The sequence below is a fragment of the Camelus bactrianus genome, chromosome 29 (assembly GCF_048773025.1).
Source record: "Camelus bactrianus isolate YW-2024 breed Bactrian camel chromosome 29, ASM4877302v1, whole genome shotgun sequence".
NCBI classification, from domain to species: Eukaryota; Metazoa; Chordata; class Mammalia; order Artiodactyla; family Camelidae; genus Camelus; species Camelus bactrianus.
In genome coordinates, this window is record NC_133567.1 from 1,207,186 (window position 1) to 1,230,732 (window position 23,547).

The 23,547-nt window shown below is 48.9% G+C and overlaps 2 protein-coding genes and 1 long non-coding RNA gene across 6 annotated transcripts in view; 1 reads left to right on the top strand and 2 right to left on the bottom strand.

Annotated features, from left to right (window-relative positions):
• The window catches only part of LOC105063613 (uncharacterized), a 31,862-nt gene extending 29,632 nt beyond the window's left edge, over nucleotides 1-2,230 (bottom strand). The window contains exon 1 of the long non-coding RNA XR_012503216.1: nucleotides 1,977-2,230. This is a non-coding gene — a long non-coding RNA (uncharacterized LOC105063613). The remainder of the gene's footprint in view (nucleotides 1-1,976) is intronic.
• Nucleotides 1-11,194, top strand: part of SPIDR (scaffold protein involved in DNA repair) — a 258,048-nt gene extending 246,854 nt beyond the window's left edge. For 2 of the 4 annotated variants that reach the window (XM_074355057.1, XM_074355058.1), the window contains exons 17-20: nucleotides 5,631-5,724; nucleotides 6,395-6,509; nucleotides 6,703-6,777; nucleotides 10,716-11,194. In XM_074355057.1, the coding sequence (XP_074211158.1) occupies nucleotides 5,631-5,724; nucleotides 6,395-6,509; nucleotides 6,703-6,777; nucleotides 10,716-10,880 (449 nt within the window). In that variant the 3' untranslated portion in view covers nucleotides 10,881-11,194. Of the gene's footprint in view, nucleotides 1-4,814; nucleotides 5,094-5,630; nucleotides 5,725-6,394; nucleotides 6,510-6,702; nucleotides 6,778-10,715 lie in introns of those variants that run through there. The other 2 variants (XM_074355055.1, XM_074355056.1) reach the window with 2 other exon arrangements.
• Nucleotides 11,195-11,659: 465 nt separating this feature from the next.
• Nucleotides 11,660-13,291, bottom strand: CEBPD (CCAAT enhancer binding protein delta). The gene has a single exon (XM_074355061.1). It carries the CDS (start codon nucleotides 13,186-13,188, stop codon nucleotides 12,418-12,420), a length of 771 nt encoding a protein of 256 aa, XP_074211162.1. The 5' UTR covers nucleotides 13,189-13,291; the 3' UTR covers nucleotides 11,660-12,417.
• Nucleotides 13,292-23,547: the final 10,256 nt, after the last annotated feature.

Here is a 23,547-nt window from a genome sequence, read left to right on the forward strand (position 1 = left end):
TTCAGATTTTTTCATTATGATTATATTTGTTATGGTGATCTGTGGTCAGCGATTTTTGATGTTACTGTTGCATAGATTACAACTTGCTGAAGGCTCAGCCGGTAGTTAGCACACTTTAGCAATAGCGTATTTTTTAATTAAGGCATGTGCTCTTTTACACATACGCTCTTGCACACTTAGTGGACTGCAGTACAGGGCAGACACCCTTTTACATGCCCTGGGAACCTTAAGGTGCGTGTGACTCCCTGTACCGCGGTGCCACTTTACAGCGGTGGGCCGTCTCTGAAGTGTCTCAGACGTCTGCCTGTAGACCCAGGCCTATCAGACCCCCTGTTTCTTCTTGCGGAGCTTTGGCTGATTGTGTCTTTCAAGGAATTTCTCCATTTCACCTAATTATCAAATCTGGGCGCACAGAGCTGTTTCTGACATTCCTCTCTTACCCCTTTAATGTCTATGGAATCCTCTTTCAATTCTGATGTAAATTTGTTTCTTCTCTCTTTTATCCATTAAGCCTTGCTAGAAGTTTATTAATTTTTGCTTATCTTTTCAAAAACCAACTTCTGGGTTTCTTGATTTTTTTCTGTGGATTTCCTATTCTCGGTTTCATCGATTTCTGTTCTGATTTTTGTTATTGCTTATAATCTCCTTACCTTGTTTTATAATTTGCTTCTCTTTTTCTTGTTTCTTAAGATGAAAGCTTAGATTATTGATTTTAGATGTTTTCTAGGGTTTACATTCAGTGCCATCAACTTCTAAGCATTGCTTTTGCTGCATCCCACAAATTTTGATGTGTTTTTATTTTCGTTTAATTCAAAATATTTTTAAATTTCTCTTGAAATTTCTTTGACCCGTGTGTTATTTAAGAGCATGTTGTTTAACCTCCAGATATTTTGGGGTTTTCCAGCTATTTTTCTGTTACTGACTTCTATTTAATTCCATTGTGGTTTAGAAGCATACTTAGTATGATTTCTGTATTTTTAAATGTGTAAAGGTGTGCTTTGTGGCCCAGAGTGTGGTCTGTCTGGGTGGACATACCATGAGAGCTTGAGGGGAAGGTGTGTTCTGCTCTTGTTGGATGGAGTCGTCTGTATGCATCAGTTAGAGCCAAGTGATGGTGTCCTCGGTTCAGCCACGTCCTTAGGATTTTCCACCTGTGGATCTGTCAGTCACTGAGAGAGGACCTGACGCCTCCAAGCACAGGGTATAAAGTGCAGCCATGGGCCTGTGTATCTCTCCTTGCAGTCCCATCATTGGCTTCACATATGCCACGTATGTTAACAGTCTCTTGTGATGCACACACACCCCGGACTGGCGTGTCTTCTAGGAGAAGTGTCCCCTTTACCACCAGGTAGCACCCCTCTACCCCTAGCAGCTGCTTCCTTTGCCCTGAAGTTGTCCCTCTGAACTTAATATAGCTCCCCGGCTTTCTCTTACCAGCAGGAGCGTGGAGGACCTTTCCTCTGATGTCTGAGTGTCTTCGTGTGTGATGTCAGTTTCCTGTACTCACCGTCGCTGGGGCTCAGTGTTTGTCTGCTCTCACAGACCCTTTTGTGTGTTCAGGCCATTCACATTTAAAGTGCATACTTACATGATTAGGTTAATAGCGTTCATGTTTTTAGATGTTTTCTACTCATTGCTCTTGTTTCTTTTTTGTTTTCCACTTTCTTTCTGCCTTTCCTCATTTTAATTGAGCATTTTATCCGATTGCATTTTCTCCTCTCTCAATATAACACTTGTTCTTATTTAAAAAAACTTTTTAGTAACTGCCTGAAGTTTGCAGTGTACACTTGCAACCAGTCAGGTCTGCTCTCAAATAAACACCGCCTATTTAGGGTGCACCCGCGCTCTCAGCTCCTGCCTGCAGTCCCTTGTAACACCTCTACCATTCTAATCACAGAATACACCGTTGTCATTATTTAAATAAACTTACCTTTTCAATCAATTTAGAATAACAAAGATTAGAGGTTTTACTTTACCCTCATTTATTCCTTCTCTGATGGTCTTCCTTTGTAGATCCAGTTTCTGACCAACATCATTTTCCTTCATTACCATTTTACCGTAGACCCGGTGGGTCTCGCTGAAGTTCTGCAGGGTCTCCCACAGCTGTAGGACAACTTCAGGGGAGTGGATCAGGTGGATACAGAATGTTATCACAGAGCATCCAGAGCTTCCGTTAAGAGCCAGTTAACTAGGGATTAAGAGAAAACAAAGCCCAACTGCAAAAACCAAGGATTGGCCTGGCCTCTGGTGCAGGAGCCCCAGCCAAGGTGGAGGCCAGGGTGGGACTGTCCCAGATAGACAGAGGGACAGGCTCCCTGCCCTCCAGCCAGCTGCGGGCTTGCCCAGATCCAGCTCTGCCAACTCCAGGCGAGGCTGTGTCCTCACTCCTGTGAAGCAACAGTGGCCCCCCCCCCACCTCACCCTGTGGTGCCTGGTCTGCCCCAGGAAGGCCAGGCAGAGCCCCAGGTGGACTGGCCTCAGGATTTCCCAAGCCCCAGGACCCGGCAGGACAGAGTGTTTCCCTGAGCTGATGAGTCACTCATTGAGAACCATACCACGTCCCAGGAAGGAGAGCCTCCAGGAAGGTGGTGCCTAGGCCTTCCCTCTGCAGACATCGGCTCCCGGAGCTGTGGGACTCCCTTCTAGCCTCTTCCTGGGGACAGGTGTGCGTTGGTTTCCCTTCCTTGAACTGCTCCCTACTTTGTCCCAACCGCTCATCAGCGGCGGGTGGTCTTGCCTTCCCTGCGTAGGGGGCGTGGTCACACACGGCCAGAGTCCTGTCCTCAAACCGCGGTCGACCTCAAACTAGGAGAAAAAGGTCCTGAGCTCCGGCCTTTCAGCCAGAAGGAGGGGGGCAGTGGAGGGCCAGCCTCACCGGAGAAGGTTAGGGTTATGGGCTGGACCCTTGGGAGGACCTTCTGCAAAGTCACCTCTTGTGATATACCTTCCCAAGTCTCATTACAGGAGATTCCTGTACATGAGACAAAGGAAGTTAAGTCTTCTAATAGCAAATTGCAGCCAAGTGATGAATGTGACTTCACAACTCTTAAATGCTCAGGAAAATTGTTTTTTTCCTTCTGATGCTGGTTTAAGTGAATGTCCCAGACACTGGCAGTTTAGTAGTACACTTCCCAGCCATCCCTGGGAGTTCTGTTAGGGTTGTCAGTAGGGATTTCCAAGGTGTGCAGACCCCAGGTGACATCATTTCCTGTTCCTTAATTGGAAGGAAGTTGCTTAATCCCATGTAAGTGTGAAGGCTCTTTACGCCCACCAGTATCCTAGGGTAAAAGGGCAGGTAGCAGCTTTCTTTTCCTTAATTCATTTGGCCGACCTACCAGGGACATGGGAGCCTCTGTGTTGACACACCCTGGGAGGGAGCCCCCACCTGGGCTCTGCTTTGTGAAGACACGCCCTGCCGGCTGTATTGTAAGCTCTTATTGGCTTAACTTTTCATCCCTTTGACTCAGTCTTGATTAGAGTTGCAAGGACAATGAAATTATCTGGGCAGCCTTTTCAAAATCAAGATGTATTATTTTTACTTTAAAGTCATTCAAGGATGCATTGCATGAATGCATTTTAATAAACCAAACCTACTTAGCTCTTACCATTCTGTTTTATCCTCTACAGATAAATTTTCTCCTAATGTTTGTTCTAGTTGGGAGTGGAATTCTTTGCTCCAAAAAATGGGAAGGACGACTCTTCCATTTTTCTGGAAACTTAGATCACATCTTACTTTTTTTCCCCAGTGTCTAATTTCACCACTTTTCAACAGGGATGGTGTGTGATTTGCCAGTGTATCTCGAGGATATCTGCACTGCTGCACATTCCAAGAAAATTACACCAACTCAGTCCCGTTTAAATTCCTCTCTAGCTTCTCACTCCTCCCACCATCAAGTCTAAAATCCCCACCCAGACCCTGGACGGGCCTGGCCTGCTGACGTCATAGCTGTCTCACCTTCCTTTGTGGCTGCTTGGCCTCTAGCCCCACTGGCGAGTAGCGGGTGGGCTATGCCCACCCTGCCTCCAGCCCTACCTCCTGTCCATCCTTTAAGGAAGCCTCCCCTGACCCCAGGCCAGCCTAGAGGGCCTCCCTTCTGCACCTCTGAGGGGTCTTTTCCATTTCTCAGTTTAGTATTTATTTCATGTTTTTTTCATAGACTATGTTTTAGAGAAGTTTCAGGCTTACAGCAGAACTGAGCAAAAGGCAGAGCTCTGCCGAATCCTCCTGCCCCAACACACGCATAGCCTCCCACCATCAGCGCCCCCAGCAGACAGGGCATGAGCCTGCTCGTCCTCACCACCTGGAGGCCATAGCTTGCATCAGGGTTCACTGTTGTGCTGTGTGTTCCTAGACCCATGTGTGGCGTGCAGCCGTCATTACATATCATACAGAGTAGCTGTCCTGACCTAAAGTGCCTTGCGCTCCGCCCATTCAGCCCTCTCTCCCTCTTGATACCTGGTAACTGTAGCTTTGCTTTTTCCAAAATGTCAGAGTTGGAATCATGCGTGTAGTCTTTTCGAACTGGCTTCTTTCTCCTAGTCATTTGCATGTAAGTTTCCTCCGTGTCTTTTTGAGGCTTGATAGCTCATTTCTTCTTATCAGTGGGTAATATTCCATTGTCTGGATGGACCACAGCTCTTGTATCTGTTCACCTACTGAAGGCTGTCTTGCCATGTTTTGGCAGTTACGAGTAAAGCTGCTGTGAACATCCATGTGCAGGTGCTTATGTGGAGATACATTTTCAGCTCCTTTGGGTAAACACCTAGGAGTGTGATTGCTTGATCGTATGATAAGACTATGTTTAATTTTGTAGGAAACCATCAAACTGTTCACAGTGGCTGCACCGTTTCACACCCCCAGCTGCCGTGACTGAGCGTTCCTGCTGCTGCGAGTCCTCTCACTTGGTGGTGTCAGTGTCTGGACTCTGGCTGTTGTCATACGTGTGCAGTGGTGGTGCATTGCTGTTGTACTTTGCAGTCCCTTGACAACATGATGCTGCGCGTCCTTCCGTGTGCTCACATGCCGTCTGTGTATGGCTCTGGTGTCTGTGAGGGTCTTTGGCCAATTTTTAAATCGAGTTGTTTTGATTCTTCTTGTTGAGCTTTAAGAGCCCTTTGTACGCTGTGGACAAGAGTCCTTCATCAGGGTGTCTCTTGTGGATACTTTCTCATGTACTTTGACATAGTAACTCCACTTGTGTGAGTCTATCCTGAGGAAAGGGCCCAGCACAGAAAAGGCCAAGTGGACAGATGCCCACTGCCTGGTGCTGGAGCACCTTGGAGACCTGGTGGCCAGTGTGGGCCGTGGCTGAGGGAGCCATGACCCAGAGGCACAGCCGTGCAGCAGCCTCGGGGCAGGATGAGACGGTGCAGTGACGGTTTGCTTGTAACAGCTTTGTCTGTGCCCATCTGGAAAAAGGCAAAGATGAAGATACTTGGTTAGGTGGTAATACACCTGAGCTTTAAAACTTGCTGTAATTTTGTGCAATAAAAGGAACTTATAAAAAAAAACCTGAGAAACATTTACATAAACTCACAACCTGAGCCCCTGGTGTTAACCGTCTGTGACCTGAGGAGCAAAGAGAAGCCGGGGCAGAACCACCCTGAGCCTGGCTGTCTCCCCGGCCCAGGCACCGTGACTGGCGTGGACGAGAGCACCGCCTTCTCCTGGCCTGCATGTGACCTGTGTGGCAGCGCGAGACTGGAACAGAGCCCAGGAGACAGGTATGCGGCAGGGCTGCCGGGAGAACGCAGGTCAGCAGCGACCTGCCGGGACCCCAGGGCCGATGCCTTGGACCAGGCCAGGCCGAGCTGCAGGGAGGAGGCCACAGTGCAGTTCTCTTCCTCTACGCCGGTTCTGCTGTGCCTGTAGCTCCTCCTGTCCTTCAAGAGGTGCCAGGTTTCCTCAGCTCCTTTATTATCAGGCAGAAGGAAAAGAACTCGGGGCAGACATGGGTGAGAGACATATTGGTGACTGCACAGGTGTCCTTTGCAAGCAGACATCCCTTCCCTGCCCGCCCCCATCGGGCCCAGTGTCGACCCAGTTCTCCGAGCCGGTCCTCTGGCCCCCCGTGACTCCTGCAGCTTGATGCCTCCTGGAGGTGGCCTTATACACAGGGCACTGAGTTGCATGTGGAGACAGGAGAAGCAAGACAGAGCAGAGACGCTGATGACTAAAGAGGTTCTCCTGTCCCAGCTGCTCCCACTGGTTCAGCGTGGACGTGGCTCCTGCCTGTGTCCCTCCATCCTCCAGGTGTCACGTGTGTGGCCGCACTGCTGAGCACGGCTGCTGCTGGCCTGTTTTGGGACCTGAGTTCCTTCTCTGTGTTGGGTGCGAGGAGTGTCTGCACTGCCAGACTCCTCGCTTTCCTTGCATCTTGTTTCCAAACCTCAGGGGCACCTTCTTCTGTGGGGACTGCTCCCACCTGGTTACCTCTCCGCTCCTCAGGAGGCACCTGCAGGTCTTCCTGGACTGCCCCTCGCGCCCCCGGTGCACAGTCAGGGTCCAGGTAGGAGGCAGGCGGGACCCCTGTGCCCTTTTCCACAGCCTGGCGGGAGCTGGGAAGGGGTCAGATGCACAGTCCACTCAGGGCTCTGCGATGAAGCAAGTGGTGTAGAGCCCACGTCAGTTCTCGGGAGGGGAGTGTTTTCGGTGTGAGTCAGTGGTGGAGTCCTAACCTAGCCCCTTGGCTGTGATTGCAGCTGCTGCAGGACAGTATTTCTTCGCTCCTGAAGTTTGCCGCCAGCGAGGATGGGGTGAGTCCGGTGCCAGCACAGGTGCCTGTCTGTCCTGCTGTCCACTCCTGCACCCACAGTCACAGTGAAGGCCGCAGCACGTGGGTTGAGCTCTCACCGCCCCGCACGGCTCTGGCTTTGCTGCGTTTGCTGACGAGGGCCCTTCCCTTTTGAGACTGAGGTTCTTTCCTGATGGGTCTTGCAGTAGATACATGGTCTGTCCCCCGGCTTTGGTTAGCATAGGTTTCAACTCCTGGCATGGTTTCACGTTAATGGAACAATTGTCTGAGATACACTTTTTTTTTTAAATTGCTGGGTTTTCTTGAGTCTGAGCATCTGCCAGATTGGTGGTTATTTCCCCGATCTGGCTTGTCAGCTCTGAGAGTCAGTGTGTGAGCTTCACAAAGAGGTGTGAGATGTGCTTTTCCAAAAAGACACCACCTGAACACAGTGTATGTTGGGCCCTCGTGAACGAGAGAGGTCTGTCCTTGTGAGAGATGTTTGAGGGCCTCGCACGTGGGCTGTGGGATGGCTGAGCTCCAGAGAGAGTGCTCAGCCCCAGGGGGCAAAAGGTATCTGTGACCATGTCAGGGCCACATCCAGGTGGCAGCTGTGGGCCAGCTCGTGAGGTTGCCATGAAGGGGCGGCTGACCATCTGCATGGCTCTCTGATAGGCTCCCAAGGCGAAATTGGTTCTGATTCTAGTCTGAATTTGGAGGCTCCTGGGCTGCCCTCTTGGCCACTTGCCAGCCCCGTCCCAGCCTCCCCCTGCACATGGGGGCAGGGGAAATGGCAACCCTTACACTCTTTCATCCTCACCGGGGGTCGGTTTGAATTAAATCGGAATGTGGACAAATCCAAGCTTGGAATCTTGGAGGATCACTAGTCTGACGGCAGTTCCAGCTGATTCTTGGCCTCACGCCTCTCTTTAGAGCAGCTCGGTGACCCCCGTTCCCCCATAGCACAAACCTGCATCCGAAGAGCTGCTGCTCAGTGGGGACTGACGTTTAGACCCAGCTGCGGGAGGGCCTGTAAACTAGTGTCCCTGACTGTGTGGAAGTGAGCAGTTACGACCAAGCACCATCTCACCACATTCCACGGCCTCCCAGCAGGCAGAGTCCACCCCGACCAGAGAGGCAGAGGGCTCACAGACTCTCACAGAGAGAAGGCCGTCGCTCTCTCCACGGGGACACCCAGAGAGTCAGCAGCCGGCCCAGTGGGGGCAACAGGGACCTTGCGTGTGTTCTGATTGAGGCCCTGTGTTTGACGGGTCGGGGGCAGCAGTTCCTACGACTGTCAGCCCTTGGGTGAGGCTAGTGGGTGGGAGAGCCACAGAGTAGGGGCTCTGAGCAGGCACTTCAGCCAGCAGGTCTGGGTGATCCGGGAGCAGGGTACGTTGAGGGGTGCTGGGGCCATCCCGCTTAAGGAGAACACAGCAGCGGAACCAGACGAAGCCCACAGCTGAAGGCTGAGGGGCGGTGTACAGGACATGCTGGCCCTGCAGCTGCTCAGGTGCCCTCGCTAGGCCCCCAGGAGAGTGGCCCTCAACCACCTGCTCTCTTCAGAGACCTGGAGACCAGGGGAGGCCTGGCAGGAACCCCCTCATTCGCTTACTCCCTCTGATGGAGGCAGGCCTTACCTACCACATGCCGGACTTCCCAGCTACTTACATCCTACTCACAAGGCATGCATGTGCTCGTGCATGTACGGTGTGGAGTGTGTGCACGTGTTCCCTGGGTGAGGGGTGAGGGTGAGGGCCCTGGTGTCCCTTTGGGGTGCTCTGCTGTGGAGCCCGGTGATGGGACTGGGGTTGGCACCCCCAGATGCTCAGGCTTCGCATGATCTTGGAAGGGAGCTGACACCGGTGGTGTAGGACAGACCTGGGTGCAGACATGGGCCACAAGGCCCCAGTCTGGATTCTGTCCGTCTTCTGGGACCCAAATCCAAAGAATCAGATTAGGACTTTGCATGAGAACATGACTTCATCTTGGGAACAAATGTGCGGTTTCTTGTTAGGACACAGGAGCGTTGGGGTCAGGCCTGCACTTTAACAAGGTCAGACAGCAGATAGGAAAGCGGTGGAGCTGACAGCGGTGTGTGTGCCACATCTCCAGGGTGACATGGCAGGGACAGGATATGTGCAGCTTGTTTCCCCGGCCTTCACAGGAGGAAAAGTTAAATACATTGCACCTTTGAAGATGGAGGCACATTTTACACACACACACAGATACATGCATTCACATGACCAGCATATGTGTTTGCTGGTGATTATTTTAACCTCTCCTTGTTAATTTCCCCCAAATATAAAATATCTATAATCTCCATTTATAAACAATACAGTTATTATAGAAAACTGTAGCTGCCAAACCTGGCATTATAAAAGACAGGATTTTCTGCTTTTTTTCAAGTCAAGAGTTCTGTGCTTGTACCCCAGGTGGGTAGGTGCCTGGGCCCCGCCCTGACCTCACACAGGTGCAGCCCTGAGTGGGGCCTCCCTCACCAGCGTCTCTGTCCTCATCCTGCCATCTCCACTGAGTCAGGCCCCTTTGTGGGATCCTAAGAAGCTCTCTGAACAACTGAGGGGGCCGTGACCTTGACGTCTTGGCCGCAGGCCCCAGGCAGAGGCCTCTCCACCTGTCCAGTCACACCCTCATTCCCTCCCTTCACCTGTCTTCACGATGACTCTCACCTCCATGAAACATGGTCGCGCCAACCTGAATTTGCTACTGAGGACGCCAGAACTCCCTGCAAGCCATGCAGGGGAGCCCAGCTTCAGAATGTACCGTCTTGGGCTCAGCGCTCCAAGTCTTACCCTTCACACAACCCTGCAGCCTGGACAAGGCTCCCCCGGGCAGCAGCCAGTGTCCCAAGGGCTGGGCTGGAGTCAAGGAGGCCCGTCAGTCCCCGGCCTTTGTGCCCTTGTTGGCTGGGACCTTCCCAGGCTCTGGCCAGACCCCTGTATAGCCTGGGCCCCCTCATGGCATGAGTCTGGGTCCCAAGCAGGCAGGAAGATGGGAGTCTGTCACCACCAGGCCTAGAACACACTCCCTGCCCCTACCCCTCACTCTGTTCATGAGAAGCCAGTCGGCCACCCAGCCCAGACCCAGGGTGAGGGCAGTGAGGTGCCAGCCAAGGAGCCAGATGTGCCAGCAATGGCCACGTCATCCAACCCTCCAGCCTCAGTCCCCTCTGCCACCATGCCGGTAACGGAAGGGGCGAGTTCGCACTGCACTGCACTGAGCTGCCACAGACGTCATCAGGTATCTGGCACAGACTGAGAGGGATCCTAATGCTGCCCTCTTGCAGGAGCCGGGGGGGGGGGGTGCTTTCCGGAAGAACATGTGACCACCTAGAGCTTCAGTTTCCCACAAGGCCAATAAGCCTCTATTTTCATCCCCAGCCCCATGAGAAAAATGGGGACCAGGAGGACACAGCACACCTTCCCAGCCTGGTCTCCTGGTGCCCCTGCCACACATGTAGAGAGGAAACTTGCCCAGGATTAACCAGTCCCCTAAGATATTCATCGGACAGTGTGAAGGGAAAGCTTTCAGCAGCCTCAGAAGGTGTTTAGCTCAGTGTAACTCTGGAAGAAAGGGGGTCCTTTAAGGAGGAAAGTTTGGGGCAACGGAAATCCTTGGACCAGAAGTGCGGCTGGACTGGGGAGGTGGGAGTCAGCTGCAGGCGTGCTGCATGCTTCCGGCTGGGACACAGGGCATGCCCCACCCCCCAACCCCCACCTCTTCTAGGACAGCCAACTGGGAGAGGTGCGTCATTGCGTCCACCAACATCAATAACATACTTTACATATTTTTGTGCGCAGCTATCAGAGAAAAGCAGTTCCTTCCTTTGCCTGTTGTTCTCACCTTTGCAGAGCCGGGTTGTGGGCCGCAGAAGGGCCTTCTGCTGTCGTGGGTGTCCTGTGCTCTGGAACAGAACGTCCCAGGCTGTTTGCTTTAACCAGCCTGCCTTTGTCCCCACAGAGTTATGAAGTGAAGAGCGTCCTTGGGAAGGAGGTGGGGCCGTTAACCTGTTTTGTCCGGTCCCTCACCACCCACCCGACCAGCTGCGTGGGGTTGGAGGAGGTTGAGCTGCTGAGCGAGGGGAGAGCCTCTTCAGAAGACTGGCCGCGGCCACAGGATCTGTGAACTTTGCAGAGTGGCTGCGAGGTGGTGGCAGTTTAGGGTGGTTATTTGTTAACTCTGGGCAGAATGAATGTACTTTATGATCTTGAAATGGAACTTTGATTTTTCGGGGGCAAATGTTCGTTAAGATAGTTTGGTAAACTACAAATCAAAATACTTTTTTCTATGGTTATATATTTTGTATTGCCTTTCTGCAAAATTAGGAATATGTTGTTAAAGCTTAAATACACTTGAGGCCTCCATTTTATATTTATCTTAGATAATATAGTAGAAAAAATTACTTTGTTCCATTGTAATTTTAAAGTGTTCAAATTTTACCAGGATTCAATGTGTTTTTCTTTAATGTTTGTTTTAACATTCCCCAAAGAATACCCTGCAAAGCTTAAGCCTCTGTCCTCTCTCGTGGTACTAACTGCGCTGCTACAATCAGCATCCAACTTAAGCGTTTTGCAGCTCAGTATTTTTTGGAACATGTTCAGGGGAACTATGTCGGAGGTTAAAGCTGTTTCCCGTAAAGTGTAGATAAGGTAACCCTCCAGTGATACTGCCAGGTCCAGTTAGTCCTGCTGGGTCCTGCACCAGCAGCCAGGATTAGCTCGCAACGGGAGAGCCTGGTTATCTTTCACCGTCTAAGTTAAAAGTAAAATCGTGGATTAATTATCTCTGGACACTAAAGATTTAGTTTCCTCCCTTATGACAATATAATCATGACAGGCCCTGGTTAATCGGTTACGTAATATAGGCGTAGCAGCCAAGACCAAGAAAGGCTGCCTAGTACCCACTTTCACGGGGGACAGGCAAGGCTTTATTTAGTCGTTCAGATTAAGCGTTGAAACATTACAAGTACTGACAAGGTAGCCGGTTTTTAGTAGCTTTGTGACTGTCCTTTCCATCCTACGTGACCGTTGTGTATCTTACGCACTTTGAAAATCTGCTAGAAACTCTACAAGACTGAAGAAAGTGAAAGCAAATCCCATGAAAGCCAAGACGAGTCGGACTGGTTTTCGGACAACCTGAGCCCTCCTCTCCCTGCCCCTGGGGCCCCCGCTCGAGGTGGGGCGCGCTCCCGCCGGTCTCTGACACGTTCCCGGGGCGCCTTCCACCCGAGGGGGGTCTCTGCAAGTTAACGAGCACGTCCGCAGGTGTAGTTTGGCCTGTTTGAGAAGCAAAGAGACGATCTTCCAGGAACCCGGCCCCGGGGCGCACGCCGGACAGACGCGCCCTTCCCGGGGTTCCGGAGGGCTGCGAGCGCAGGATTCAAGGTTGGTCTAACGCGTCTTTATTCTTACAAATACTGTAAAAATCAATATAAAAATGTGTGCATGCTCAAGTCTTTTTTCCTCGTATCTACAGTACAATGGCTTGTCCCAAAAGTCTCTTTTACGAATGTACCTTTGCTGCATCCTAGGCGTAGGATGTAGAGAAGCTGCCGTCACAGTAACTTAGGGTCCACGCGGCAGCTGTCTTGAGTCCCAGCCGAGCACGGGAGTCCGGCCCGGTGGCTCCAGACACCGCGGCCGCAGCCCGCGCGCCCCTCGCGTCACCGCGCGTCCGCCGCCCCCGCGCCGGGCAGGAAGGGCGCGCCGGGCAGCTGCTTGAAGAAGCGCCGCAGCCCGGCCAGGTCCCGCGTCAGCTGCTCCACGCGCTGCTGGAGCTTCTCGTTCTCGGCCGAAAGTTCCACCAGCTTCTGCTGCATCTCCTGGTTGCGCCGCTTGGCCTTGTCGCGGCTCTTGCGCACGGCGATGTTGTTGCGCTCGCGCCGCTGCCGGTACTCGGGGCTGCCGCGGTCCGGGCCCCGCTTTCCCGCCGCCTTGTCGCGCGCCGGCCCGGGTGCTGGGGGCGCAGGGCTGCGGCGCGGCGGCTCGGGCGACGCGGGCGGCGTGGGTTGCGCGGCCGCCGCCAGGCTCACCACCGTCTGCGCGCACGCGGCCACCTGCGCGGGCAGCAGCGAGCCGGGCGCGTCGCCATCGCCCCAGTCGGGCTCGCGCTTGAGCGGTCGCGGCGCCGGCCCGGGGACCGCGGGGCGCGCGGGGCCCCCGGGCAGCAGCTCCAGGGCTCCCGCCTTGTGGTTGCTGTTGAAGAGGTCGGCGAAGAGCTCGTCGTGGCACAGTTCCAGAGTGGGCACGGCGGCCATGGAGTCGATGTAGGCGCTGAAATCGATGGCGCTCTCGTCGTCGTACATGGCGGGCGCGGCCGGCTCGGTCCCGCGGCCCGGCTTTCCCGCGCGGCCCGGCTCGTAGAAGGCGGCGGGCTCCGCGGACCAGGGGGCGCCGCGCGCCGGGCTGTCCAGGCTGAAAAGCGCGGCGCTCATGGCGGCGTCGGGCCGGCGGCGAGCGCGGTTCCCGGGCGGGCCGGGCGCCGCCTTTTCTAGCCGGGCTGACGCGCACGCCCCGCCCCGACCGCGGACCGCGGGACCCCCGCCTGCGCGCCTCCCCCGCGCTTCCTGCCCGCCGGCGCGGCCCGCGCGGCTCTGCCGGGAACGACCCTCCCTCGGCCGCGCCTCCTCCTTCCTGCTGGTGGGTCGGGTCCTCTGCGCCCGCGGAGCCGGGGCGGAACCAGAACGGGGCCTGGGCTGGCGCGCGCCGTCGGAGGGTGGCGCAGGGACTCGGGAACCGGGGCGCTACCTCGCGGCTTCAGGGAATTCGCGTTCTGGTGCTTCCCGATCGCCGAGATGGGGAGTGGGGGCAGAGCACATGTGGGAGGGGTCTCGACTTAGTGGCGCGGGGCTCGGCCCGGTCCGGGGGTATTTCCTCCAACCCTGCATGCCTGGGGCCAGTGGAACCTGCGAACCCCACGCCCCTGCCAGCCCCGAGAGCCCCGCAAGCCCCGCGATCACCCCGAGAACTCCACGCTCATTCCCCCACGAGCCCCGCACCCCCCAGCGCTGCTCCCGGGTCCACTAGAGCAGTGCCATCTTGCGGTAGTGTCTTCAGTCCTGTTTTTAGTTCCAGGCTCTTTTTTTCCCCTTGTTGAGTATTCCAGAAAGAAGTGCCTTTGGATCCAGAGCAGTGGGGTCTTTCTTGAGGAGAAAGATAAGGTTTACACTAGTAGCCCTGACAAAGTATTAACCGGTTAGCTCTTCACATTGAAAAATGCAGGAAGAGACTCTGGGCTGGCTTTGTTCGTTAGGTTTCCTACAACTTGGGGCAGGTATTTTTCACATCACCGTCCTCGTTCACACTTGGCCTCCGTCCACATCCTTTCTCGTTCGTGGACTTCGCGTCCCAACATCAGGCGTTCCACAGACTGTCGCGGGAGTGTCTGTGGCCAGTTCCAGAGGTGAATTCTAATGACGCACCATAGATACTGAATCAGTTTTCTAGAAGGACGACGTAGCGCTCCAGAATTATGCAGGGGACACGAGGTACATGTCACACTGTTAATTACCCATTAAGGGTAAAGCCCAGGAACACCCAGAGAAAAGACGTATTTATTTTGGAAGCCATAAAAATGTCACTAAAGCCCTCTCCAGTCAAGGAGTGCGAAAGAAATGCTTATACGGAGAACCATATTCTCTTGAAAATAATTCAGTGAGATGATTAGTAGATTCAGGTATCAGATTAGGACTGAGCTTGAAAGAGATGCTGCGCACATATTTTTGAAAGATGGGTGTAGATTTAAGAACCTGTGAAGAATTTTCTTTCCTTTTCCAGAAAGAGGGAAAGAAGAGGTCATAGATCAGCAAAGTATAGATTTGTTATGATATTTGAAGGCAAATTAAAGACTATTTAAAAATATAATAAAACAAGTTAAAGTATAGCTTTTGTGACAGTAGATGTTCCAGTCATTTCTTGCATGTCTTCACTTGTTGTCTTTCCCTAAGTCTGTTTATCCAAGAGAAATACAAAGTTGTTCATCATTTAGCCTTGGGGATCTTTCACCTGTGGTGGTCTGTGTAGAACTGTCAAAGGGAGGTAGTCCAGTAAGAAAACATTCCTTGAAAACTCTGGAGCCTTGAGTCCCCCTGTTACGAGGTCGTTACTGTGTTGAGCTCAGCTGAGGTGTTCACCTGCAGTCCACGTCCCGTGGACTCTGAACACACCGTCCTTCAGATACTCAGGGGCTGGAAATGCCTGCACCTGCTCTGGCTCTGGGGCTCTGTCAGGGTTAGGAAGTCGGTCGGTTTAGCTCATTCCTAACACGAAAGGGAGGGTCCACACCTCTGTCTTTGTAAGAGATCATTTTTGGATGCTTCATAGGGTGCAAGACACGGGCAAGAACAGTTCTCCAAATTAAAGTCTGAAACTGAAAATGGTTCTGAGCAGTGCGGGTGTCAAGAGGAGGGGAACTGTGACTTTAGCGCCCTCTTCAGATGACAACTCCAACAGTCAGATTAGATACTTCTGTTAACCTTCTGGCTTAGGGATAATTTTAACTGTATGGTATGCTCTTGTGTGTTTGTGTCAGACAGTAGTGAGGTTACAAATGTAAACTTTTGGAGGAAACCTTATTCCCAATATATTTCTTTGTAAAAGGAAATACAAGGGCATAAAGAACAAGGCATGTGGGTATTGGAGTCATACATCCCTGGTGCTGCTAAAACCTGTATATTTTATTAAAAACCTACTGTAATGGTTTTAAAATTCTGCATTCACTTCAGCCTCTGGGGTTTAAGAGGCAGATCACCCAGATTACAAACTAGGCAGAGCTGGGAACAAGTACCTGATTCTGTGAGTCAGGTGTCTCACGTTCCTGGCAATAAAACACCAGGAGAAGCAATTTTCCTTCCCAGCCCACTTCCTCTGAAGTGGATTCAGCCTCCCTCAGCCCACACCTGTCAGCCCTGCCACAGCCCAGGTCCCCGGCAACCTCCGTGGTGGCACATGTGTCACACCTGCTCACCCAGGAAGGCACGGCGGGTCTGCTCTCCTGCACCCTGTTCTCCCCACGCTGTTCTCCAGATAGCTGCCAAGAGACCTGGAAGACGAAGTTACCATCAGACTGCTTTGTTCCTTAGATTCTTCTGAAAGGTTCTTTGACAATAGAATGGAGTTTATTTCCAAGTGTGAACTTCCACTGCCCACTTCTTTAAATCCATATCCCACCTCAAGCAGCTGACTGACTCAACTCTGAAAATCTTATGAACCTGCCAGGCCTCACGCCAGGCTGATGCTTCTGGGAGTGCATGCTTACCCCGTCTGCTGTTTGGCTGACAGGATCCTTCCATCTGCTAGAGCCCTACCCATATAGTACCTCTCTGTTGTTCTCTGTGACTTATTTTCGCCAAATTAATCATTTCCTCATCTGGTTTCTCAGAAAAAAAAAATACATATTGCCAACTATTAGATGCAGAGTTTAAAATAGTCTGTTGAAATTAGGGTGCATATGACAGTCACCACTGGCCAAGCTGTCAGTTATGTTTGTCATTGCCTGCATATGGTGTCACTGCCCGGGAGTGAAGTCCTGGAGATGACAGTAGAGAGCACTCTTGTAAGAAATTCTGTCACCAACTCTGGATGGAGCAGAGAGCAATGTTGTATGAAAAATACAAACATCAGTAACTCTCGAGTTTAAAAGTATTTCAGAGGAGGCAAACAGTGAACATGATAGAAGTCTAGGGATACCTTAAGCAACATAACAGGTTTATATTTTCCTGTTTACATATGCATGAGTGATACATTATTACAATCCATGTCTAAAGGAGAGTGAATGCTTGATATGAGTACAAAATAGTACATTTAAAATGCAGGAGGAGCAAAGTGGCTGAGGCTGGTGATGTGGGTTCCATCCCTCCACTGTAACAGCTGACAAAACTGTCCGAGTCAACTTCTGCAGAGCTCTGGAATCCTCCCCAAACCCACAACAACCAGAGGAATGCATAATGAAGAAAGAAGTTGCTGCATTGCAACAAGAGAGTGCCGTGGCATTTCAGATGTCCAGCTCGCACTTCCCCACTCTCCAGGATGATGGTGGTCATGAGAACAGAGCATGACCTCTGGTGCAGGTTGCTAGTGCCAGAGGGAGCAACACAGACTCTATTCTCAAAAAGCTGGGGTTGGGTTCTTGGACCTGCCATGGCCCCTGAGGGACAGAGCAAGGAATGGCAAAAGCCCTGGGAAGGAAGAGTTTGGAAAGGAGGACGTGGGGAGTAAGGGCTTTTTAAATACCAGGGGATCAAGAAGTACACGCATGGGCCCAGGATGGGCTGCATGCTCAGAAAAGGTCTGAGAAGACCCTACTCCTTCAGTTCTAACCCCTCTTCACCATACAACTCACTCAGGAAGGTAATGCTAAGGCAGGACTAATAACAGCCTGGCTAAGCATTAAAGGAGTGCATGCCCCAACACAAAACCAGTCTGCAAAAACAGAAGAGTTTTTTTCTTTTTCTTTTTCTTTTTCTTTTTCTTTTTTCCCCCCTATACTTGTAAACTTTGGCTTCAGGCATTTAAGGTAGCGCTTATATTAAAGCACAAGCTGACCACTAAGCTAGAGAGACATTTAAATGGCTACGCACAACGAAGAATACTGATGTTATAAAACAGTCCTGAAGAGTCACTAAACAAATACTAATAATCCGAAGAAAACACCAGCAGCAACCCTGGGTAGAGGAGAAAATCTGATTTCCAGAGTTGCCGCATTATAATATTCAGAACGTCTGGATTAAGGGGAAGAGTATGAAGCAAGCAAAGAAACTAAGTATGACCCGTTCACAGAGAAGAAATAGAAAAATCCCTGAGGAAACCCAGACATTTGGCTTACCAAAGATTAAATCACCTGTTTCAAATGTGCTCAGAGACCTAAGGAAACCATGGACAAAGAACTAAAGGAAACCAGGATAATAATGGATCACCAGAGACTATCAATAGAGATTAAGTAAGTATCGAAAGGAATCAAATTCTGAAGCTAAGATTAAATGAAAATGTCACTAGAGGGTTACAACAGCAGAACTAAAGAAGCAGAAGAAAGACTCAGCAAACTTGAATATAAGATAACTGACATTACCCAATCAGGGAAGCATAAAAAGAAAAGAATGAAGAAAAGTGATCAGAGCCTAAGGGACCTGTGGCACACTGTGATGAAACATACCAACATATGCATAATGGGAGTCCTAAAAGAAGAAAAAGGGGCAGAAAGAATATCTGAAAATACAATGACCACAAATTTCCCAAATTTTATGAAAGGGATTTATACGACCAAGAAGCCCAACAGAGCCAAGCAGGATAAACTCAAAGGGATCCACTCTTAAGAAAGATGATTATCTTAGCTATTGTAAACAGTGCTGCTGTGAACACTGGGGTGCATGTATCTTTTTGAATTAAGGTTCCCTCTGGATGTATGCCCAAGAGTGGGATTGCTGGGTCATATGGTAACTCTATTTTTAGTTTTTTGAGGAATCTCCATACTGCTTTCCCTAATGGCTGCACCAAACTACATTCCCACCAGCAGTGTAGGAGAGTTCCATTTTCTCCACACCCCATCCAGCATTTATAGTTTGTGGACTGTTGAATGGTGGCCATTCTGACTGGTATGAAGTGGTGCCTCTTTGTCGTTTTGATTGGGATTTCTCTGATACTTAGTTGTACTGAGCATTTTTTCATGATTGCAGAGATGCTGGTTCTGTTTCCTTCTAGTGATTGGTCTGTTCATATGATCTGCTTCTTCTTGATTCAGTTTTGGTGGACTGTATGTTTCTAGAAACTTGTCCACTTCTTCTAAGTTGTCCAGTTTATTGCCATATAGTTGTTATTAGTATTCTCTTATGACTTTTTGTATTTCTGTGGTGTTCATTGTAATCTCCATTTTTATTTCTTGTTTTGTTTATTTGTATGCTCTTTTCTCTTCTTGGTGAGCCTGGCCAGAGGTTTGTCGATTTTGTTTACTCTTTCAAAAAAAAAAAAAACAGGTTTTGGTTTGATTGATTTTTTTTTCTATTTTTTTTTAAATCTGTATTTTATTTATTTCTTCCCTGATCTTTATTTCTTTCCTTCAGCTGACTTTAGGTTTTGTTTGTTCTTCTTTTTCTAATTCTTTTAGGTGGTAGGTTAGGTTGTTTATTTGAGATTCTTCTTCTTTTTTGAGGAAGGCCTGTATCGCTATGAACTTCCCTCTTAGGAATGCTTTGCTGCATCCTATAGATTTTGTGTGGTTGTGTTTTCATTGTCATTCATCTCAAGGTATTTTTTAATCTCTTCTTTGGTTTCATCATTGACCCATTGGTTTTTTTAGTAGTATGTTGTTTAGTCTCCATGCTGTGGGCTTTTTTCTCATTTGTTTTTCTGTGGTTGATTTCTAGTTTCATGCCATTGTGGTCAGAGAAGATGCTTGGAATAATTTCTATCCTCTTAAACTTGATAAGGCTTCTTTTTGTGCCTGACTATGTAGTCTATCTTAGAGAATGTTCCATGAGCACTTGAAAAGAATATATATTCTGTTTTGGGGGGCATGTGAAGTCCTAAAAATAACATCCAAGTCCAACTGTTCTATTTTGTCATTTAGTATCTCCGTTGCCTTATTGATCTTCTGTCTGGAACACCTGTCCAATGAGTTAGTGGGGTGTTAAAGTCTCCTACTATTATTGTATTCCCATCAATTTCTCGCTTTATGTCTGTTAGTATTTGCTTTATATATTTAGTTGCTCCTGTATTGGGGGTATATATGTTAATGAGTGTAATATCCTCATCCTGTATTGCTCCTTTGATCATTACATAGTGTCTTTTATCTTTCATTATGGCCTTTATTTTAAAGTCTATTTTGTATTAGCTTGGTTTCTTTTTGGTTTTTGTGACTATTGTATGCTTTTGATATGTGGTTCCCCTATTTTTCACATATGTTAACCCGTTACTATATCTGTTTGCTTTAGACTGGTAGTCATGTAAGCTTAAACACATCCTAAGAAGAAAAAAGAAAAAAAAAAAGAAAAATGAAAAAAAGGAGAGAAAAAAATGTATATTTTCTGGTTCCTCTCTCCCACCTTTTAGGATTTTGATGTCTTTTTTTTTTTTTTTTTTTTTTTTTTTTTTTACATCTTCACGTTTATTCTCTTGCAATTCATTGTAGTTATCACATTTCCAAATATGGTTTTCTTGTTTCTATAGCTTCCTGCTTCTTTTCTATTTAGAGTAGACCTGTCAATATTTCTTTTAAGATGGGTTTAGTGTTGCTAAACTCTTTTAGTTTTTGCTTGTCTGTGAAGTTGTTTATCTCTCCTTCTACTCTAAAGGATAGTCTTGCCAGATAGAGTATCCTAGGTTGCAGCTTTTTCTCATTCAGGACTTCGAATATATCGTGCTACTCCCTTCTGGCCAGCAGTGCTTGTGTAGAGAAATCAGCTGAAAGTCTTACAGGGATTCCCTTGTAACTAAATCTTTGTTTTTCTCTTACTGCCTTTAGAATCCTTTCTTTATCTTTAACTTTGGCCATCTTAATTATAATATGTCTTGGTGTACGTCTGTTTGAGTTCTTCTTGTTTGGGACCCTCTGTGCCTCCTATGCTTGAATATGTTTCCTTCTTTAGGTTTGGAAAGTTTTCAGTCACGATTTCTTCAAATACCTTTTCAATCCCCCTTTGTCTTTCTTCTTCTGGGACCCCTACTGTGTATAGATTGGCATGCTTTATATTATCCCATAGGGCCCTTATATTGCTTTCATTGGTTTTCACTTGTTTTTCTGTATGCTGTTTTGATTAGGTTACATCTGTTATCAAGTATTCTGAATCACTTATTTGTTCCTCTGCATTGTCTAGTCTGCTTTTGACTGCCTTCAGCTTGGCTCTTATCTCAGCCATTGGGTTTTCTGTTTTTAATTGGCTTCTCTCTCTTTTAAATTTTATTGAGTTATAGTCAGTTTACAATGTTGTGTCAATTTCCAGTGTAGAGCACAATTTTTCAGTTCTGTATGAACATACATATATTCATTGTCACATTCTTTTTCACTGTGAGCTACCACCAGATCTTGTATATATTTCCTTGTTATACAGTATAATCTTGTTTATCTGTTCTACATATGCTTGTCAGTATCTACAAATTTCGAACTCCCAGTCTGTCCCTTCCCACCTCTCTCCCCCCGGCAACAAGTTTGTATTCTATGCCTGTGAGTCTTTCTGTTTTTTATTTAATTTAATTTTATTTTTTGATTGCACATATGAGTGCTCTCATATGGTATTTTTCTTTCTCTTTCTGGCTTACTTCACTTAGAATGACATTCTCCAGGGACATCCATGTTACTGAAAATGGCATTATGTTGTTGCTTTTTATGACTGAATAGTATTCCATTGTATAAATACACCACATCTGTATCCAGTCATCTGTTGATGGACATTTAAGCTGTTTCCATGTCTTGGCTATTGTAAATAGTGCTGCTATGAACATTGGGGTGCAGGTGTCTTTTTGAAGTAGGGTTCCTTCTGGATATATGCCCAGGAGCGGGATTCCTGGGTCATAAGGTAAGTCTATTCCTAGTCTTTTGAGGAATCTCCATACTGTAATTGGCTTCTCTTTATAGTTTCTAATTCCTTTTTATAGTATTCTCTGTCTCTATTCATAATCTCTTATTTCCCTCAGTGCTTTTATCACCCCCTTTTTGTGTTATGATCTAGTAGACTTTCGAGGTCTATCTCCTTCATTCTTTCAGGGGAATTCTCTTGTTCTTTTAATTGGCAGTGGTTCTTCTGCTTCTTCATTTTACTTATACTTTTCTCTGGCTCTGTGGATGTGGGAGTATCAGTTATCTACTGTGGCCTTGAAGGGCTTTTGTTTGTTTGTTTTCATTTAAAGTGGGAGCATTCCTGTGTAGACTGTGTGCATCTAATACTTTTGTTGTGATGGCTCTTCTTGGTATAGATGATTGTCACATTTTTCTTTCATGTGTGTTGGCTGTTATCCCTTTAATTGGGGGTGTGATTGGTGCTGTGGTGATCAGAGCCTGCCCTGGTTGTTGTTAAGTGGGGTCTCCTTTTTTGTTCTGTGGTTGTCACAGCCTTGACAGGGGCTAGGTCTGCTCCCCTGTTGCTGGAATAGAGGTTTTTAGACCTGTTTCTGAGCTGTGGTGTGTAGTAGGCAGGGTTGAAGTCCTTTGGCTGGGAAGAAGAGTTGTTGAGTATACCTCTGCAGGAGATGCCCACTGGGAAGTGCCCTCTGTGGTGTTGTCTGTCACGTGTTATGCAGGCTTACAAAGTACTCTGTTGATGCTGCCTTTGTCCCCACCTTAGCTGTGGGAGTGTTGGCCACCCACTCTGGTGTCCCCCAGGTTCTGGGCCCTTGGAACCACCAGTACAGATCTTCCAATGTCAGGTGCTACGGCCCACCATAGCGAGCATGCAGTCACACATCTGAATCCGTCATGTGCCACAGGATCAGCACAGACCCCAGCCCCGCTTCTGCGTATGGAGTGATACTCTGGCCTGCTGTAAATACCCATACTATCCCCAACAGTGTACCCTGAACTCTGCTCACTGCCTGTTGGTCCAAAAGGCACAGGTTCACAAAGACACCAGTGGAGCAAATGCACCCTCTCTTCCTGGGGCTGTAAACAAATCTCAGTGCAGCCTGTGAAGCTGTAGGACCCCTGGGTATGGACTGGGCTTTCAGCCCCGCCTCAGCAGCGGCTGTGACTGAGCCCCACCTCTCTTCTCGTGAGAACATAACCAACAGTGGAGCCAAATGGAGACAGGGGCTATGGTGAGGCTGTCTTGTGCCCCTCCCCCACCCCAAGCAGACCAGCAGTGGTGGTTTTTTTATGCGGGTTCCAGGCTGTTCTGTTCCACACACACCCCCAGCCAGATCTCACACCGCCCTCCAGTCCCCTGAGGTTGCCTCTTTGCAGTGGGCCCCAGCCCTTTCCCTGGGCTGATCAGTGATCTCCAGCAGCCAGTTCTGGCTTGTCCCTGCCGGCTCACATCTAGGGCTGGGGATTGCAGGAGCCCTCCATGCAAGTTCCTCTTAGTTCTGTCTGCCAAGCAGCTACCACTCTCTCCTCTGAGCCTCAGAAGCTCAGCTTCTGTCCTCAGTGACCTCCTGACTTTAGAGGGGGCATCCTAGCATGAGGGTGCCTTTCTTCTTTTGCCACTTCCTCCCCATGGGACCAGTCCCATACCGATTTTCTTCTACTTTTTCTTTTTTTCTCTTACTGGATTTTGTGAGAATCCTCCTATATTTCAAAGCGAGAAACACTGCTAGAGTTCAGTAGGTGTTCTGTGCAATTCAGTGGGTCTGTAGATGTAATTCTTGGTGTATTTGTGGGAGAAGGCAAGCTGTGAGTCTCTACTCTGCCATCTTGGCACCTCCCCCTATTTTTAGTTTTTTGAGGAACCTCCATACTGTTTAGCATTGTGACTGCACCAATTTGCAATCCTACCAATTTACAGCCCCACAGCGTACTAGGATTTCCTTTCTCCACATCCTCGCCAACTTTTTTATTTGTAGATTTTTTGATAATAGCAATTTTGACAGGTGTGAAGTGTTACCATCTCATTGTGTTAAAATTTTTATATAGTTTTTAAAGGTTACATTTATTACAAAATACTGGCTATATTCCCCACATTGTATAATGCATCCTTGAGACTGTCTTACACCCAGTAGTTTGTACCTCCCACTCCTCCACCCCTTTATTGCCTTGCCTCTTCCTCACTGGTAACCACTATTCAAATATAAGTGATATCATGCAGTATTTATCTTTCTCTGTCTGACTTATTTCGCTTAGCATAATGCCCTCCAAGACCATCCATGTTGCTGCA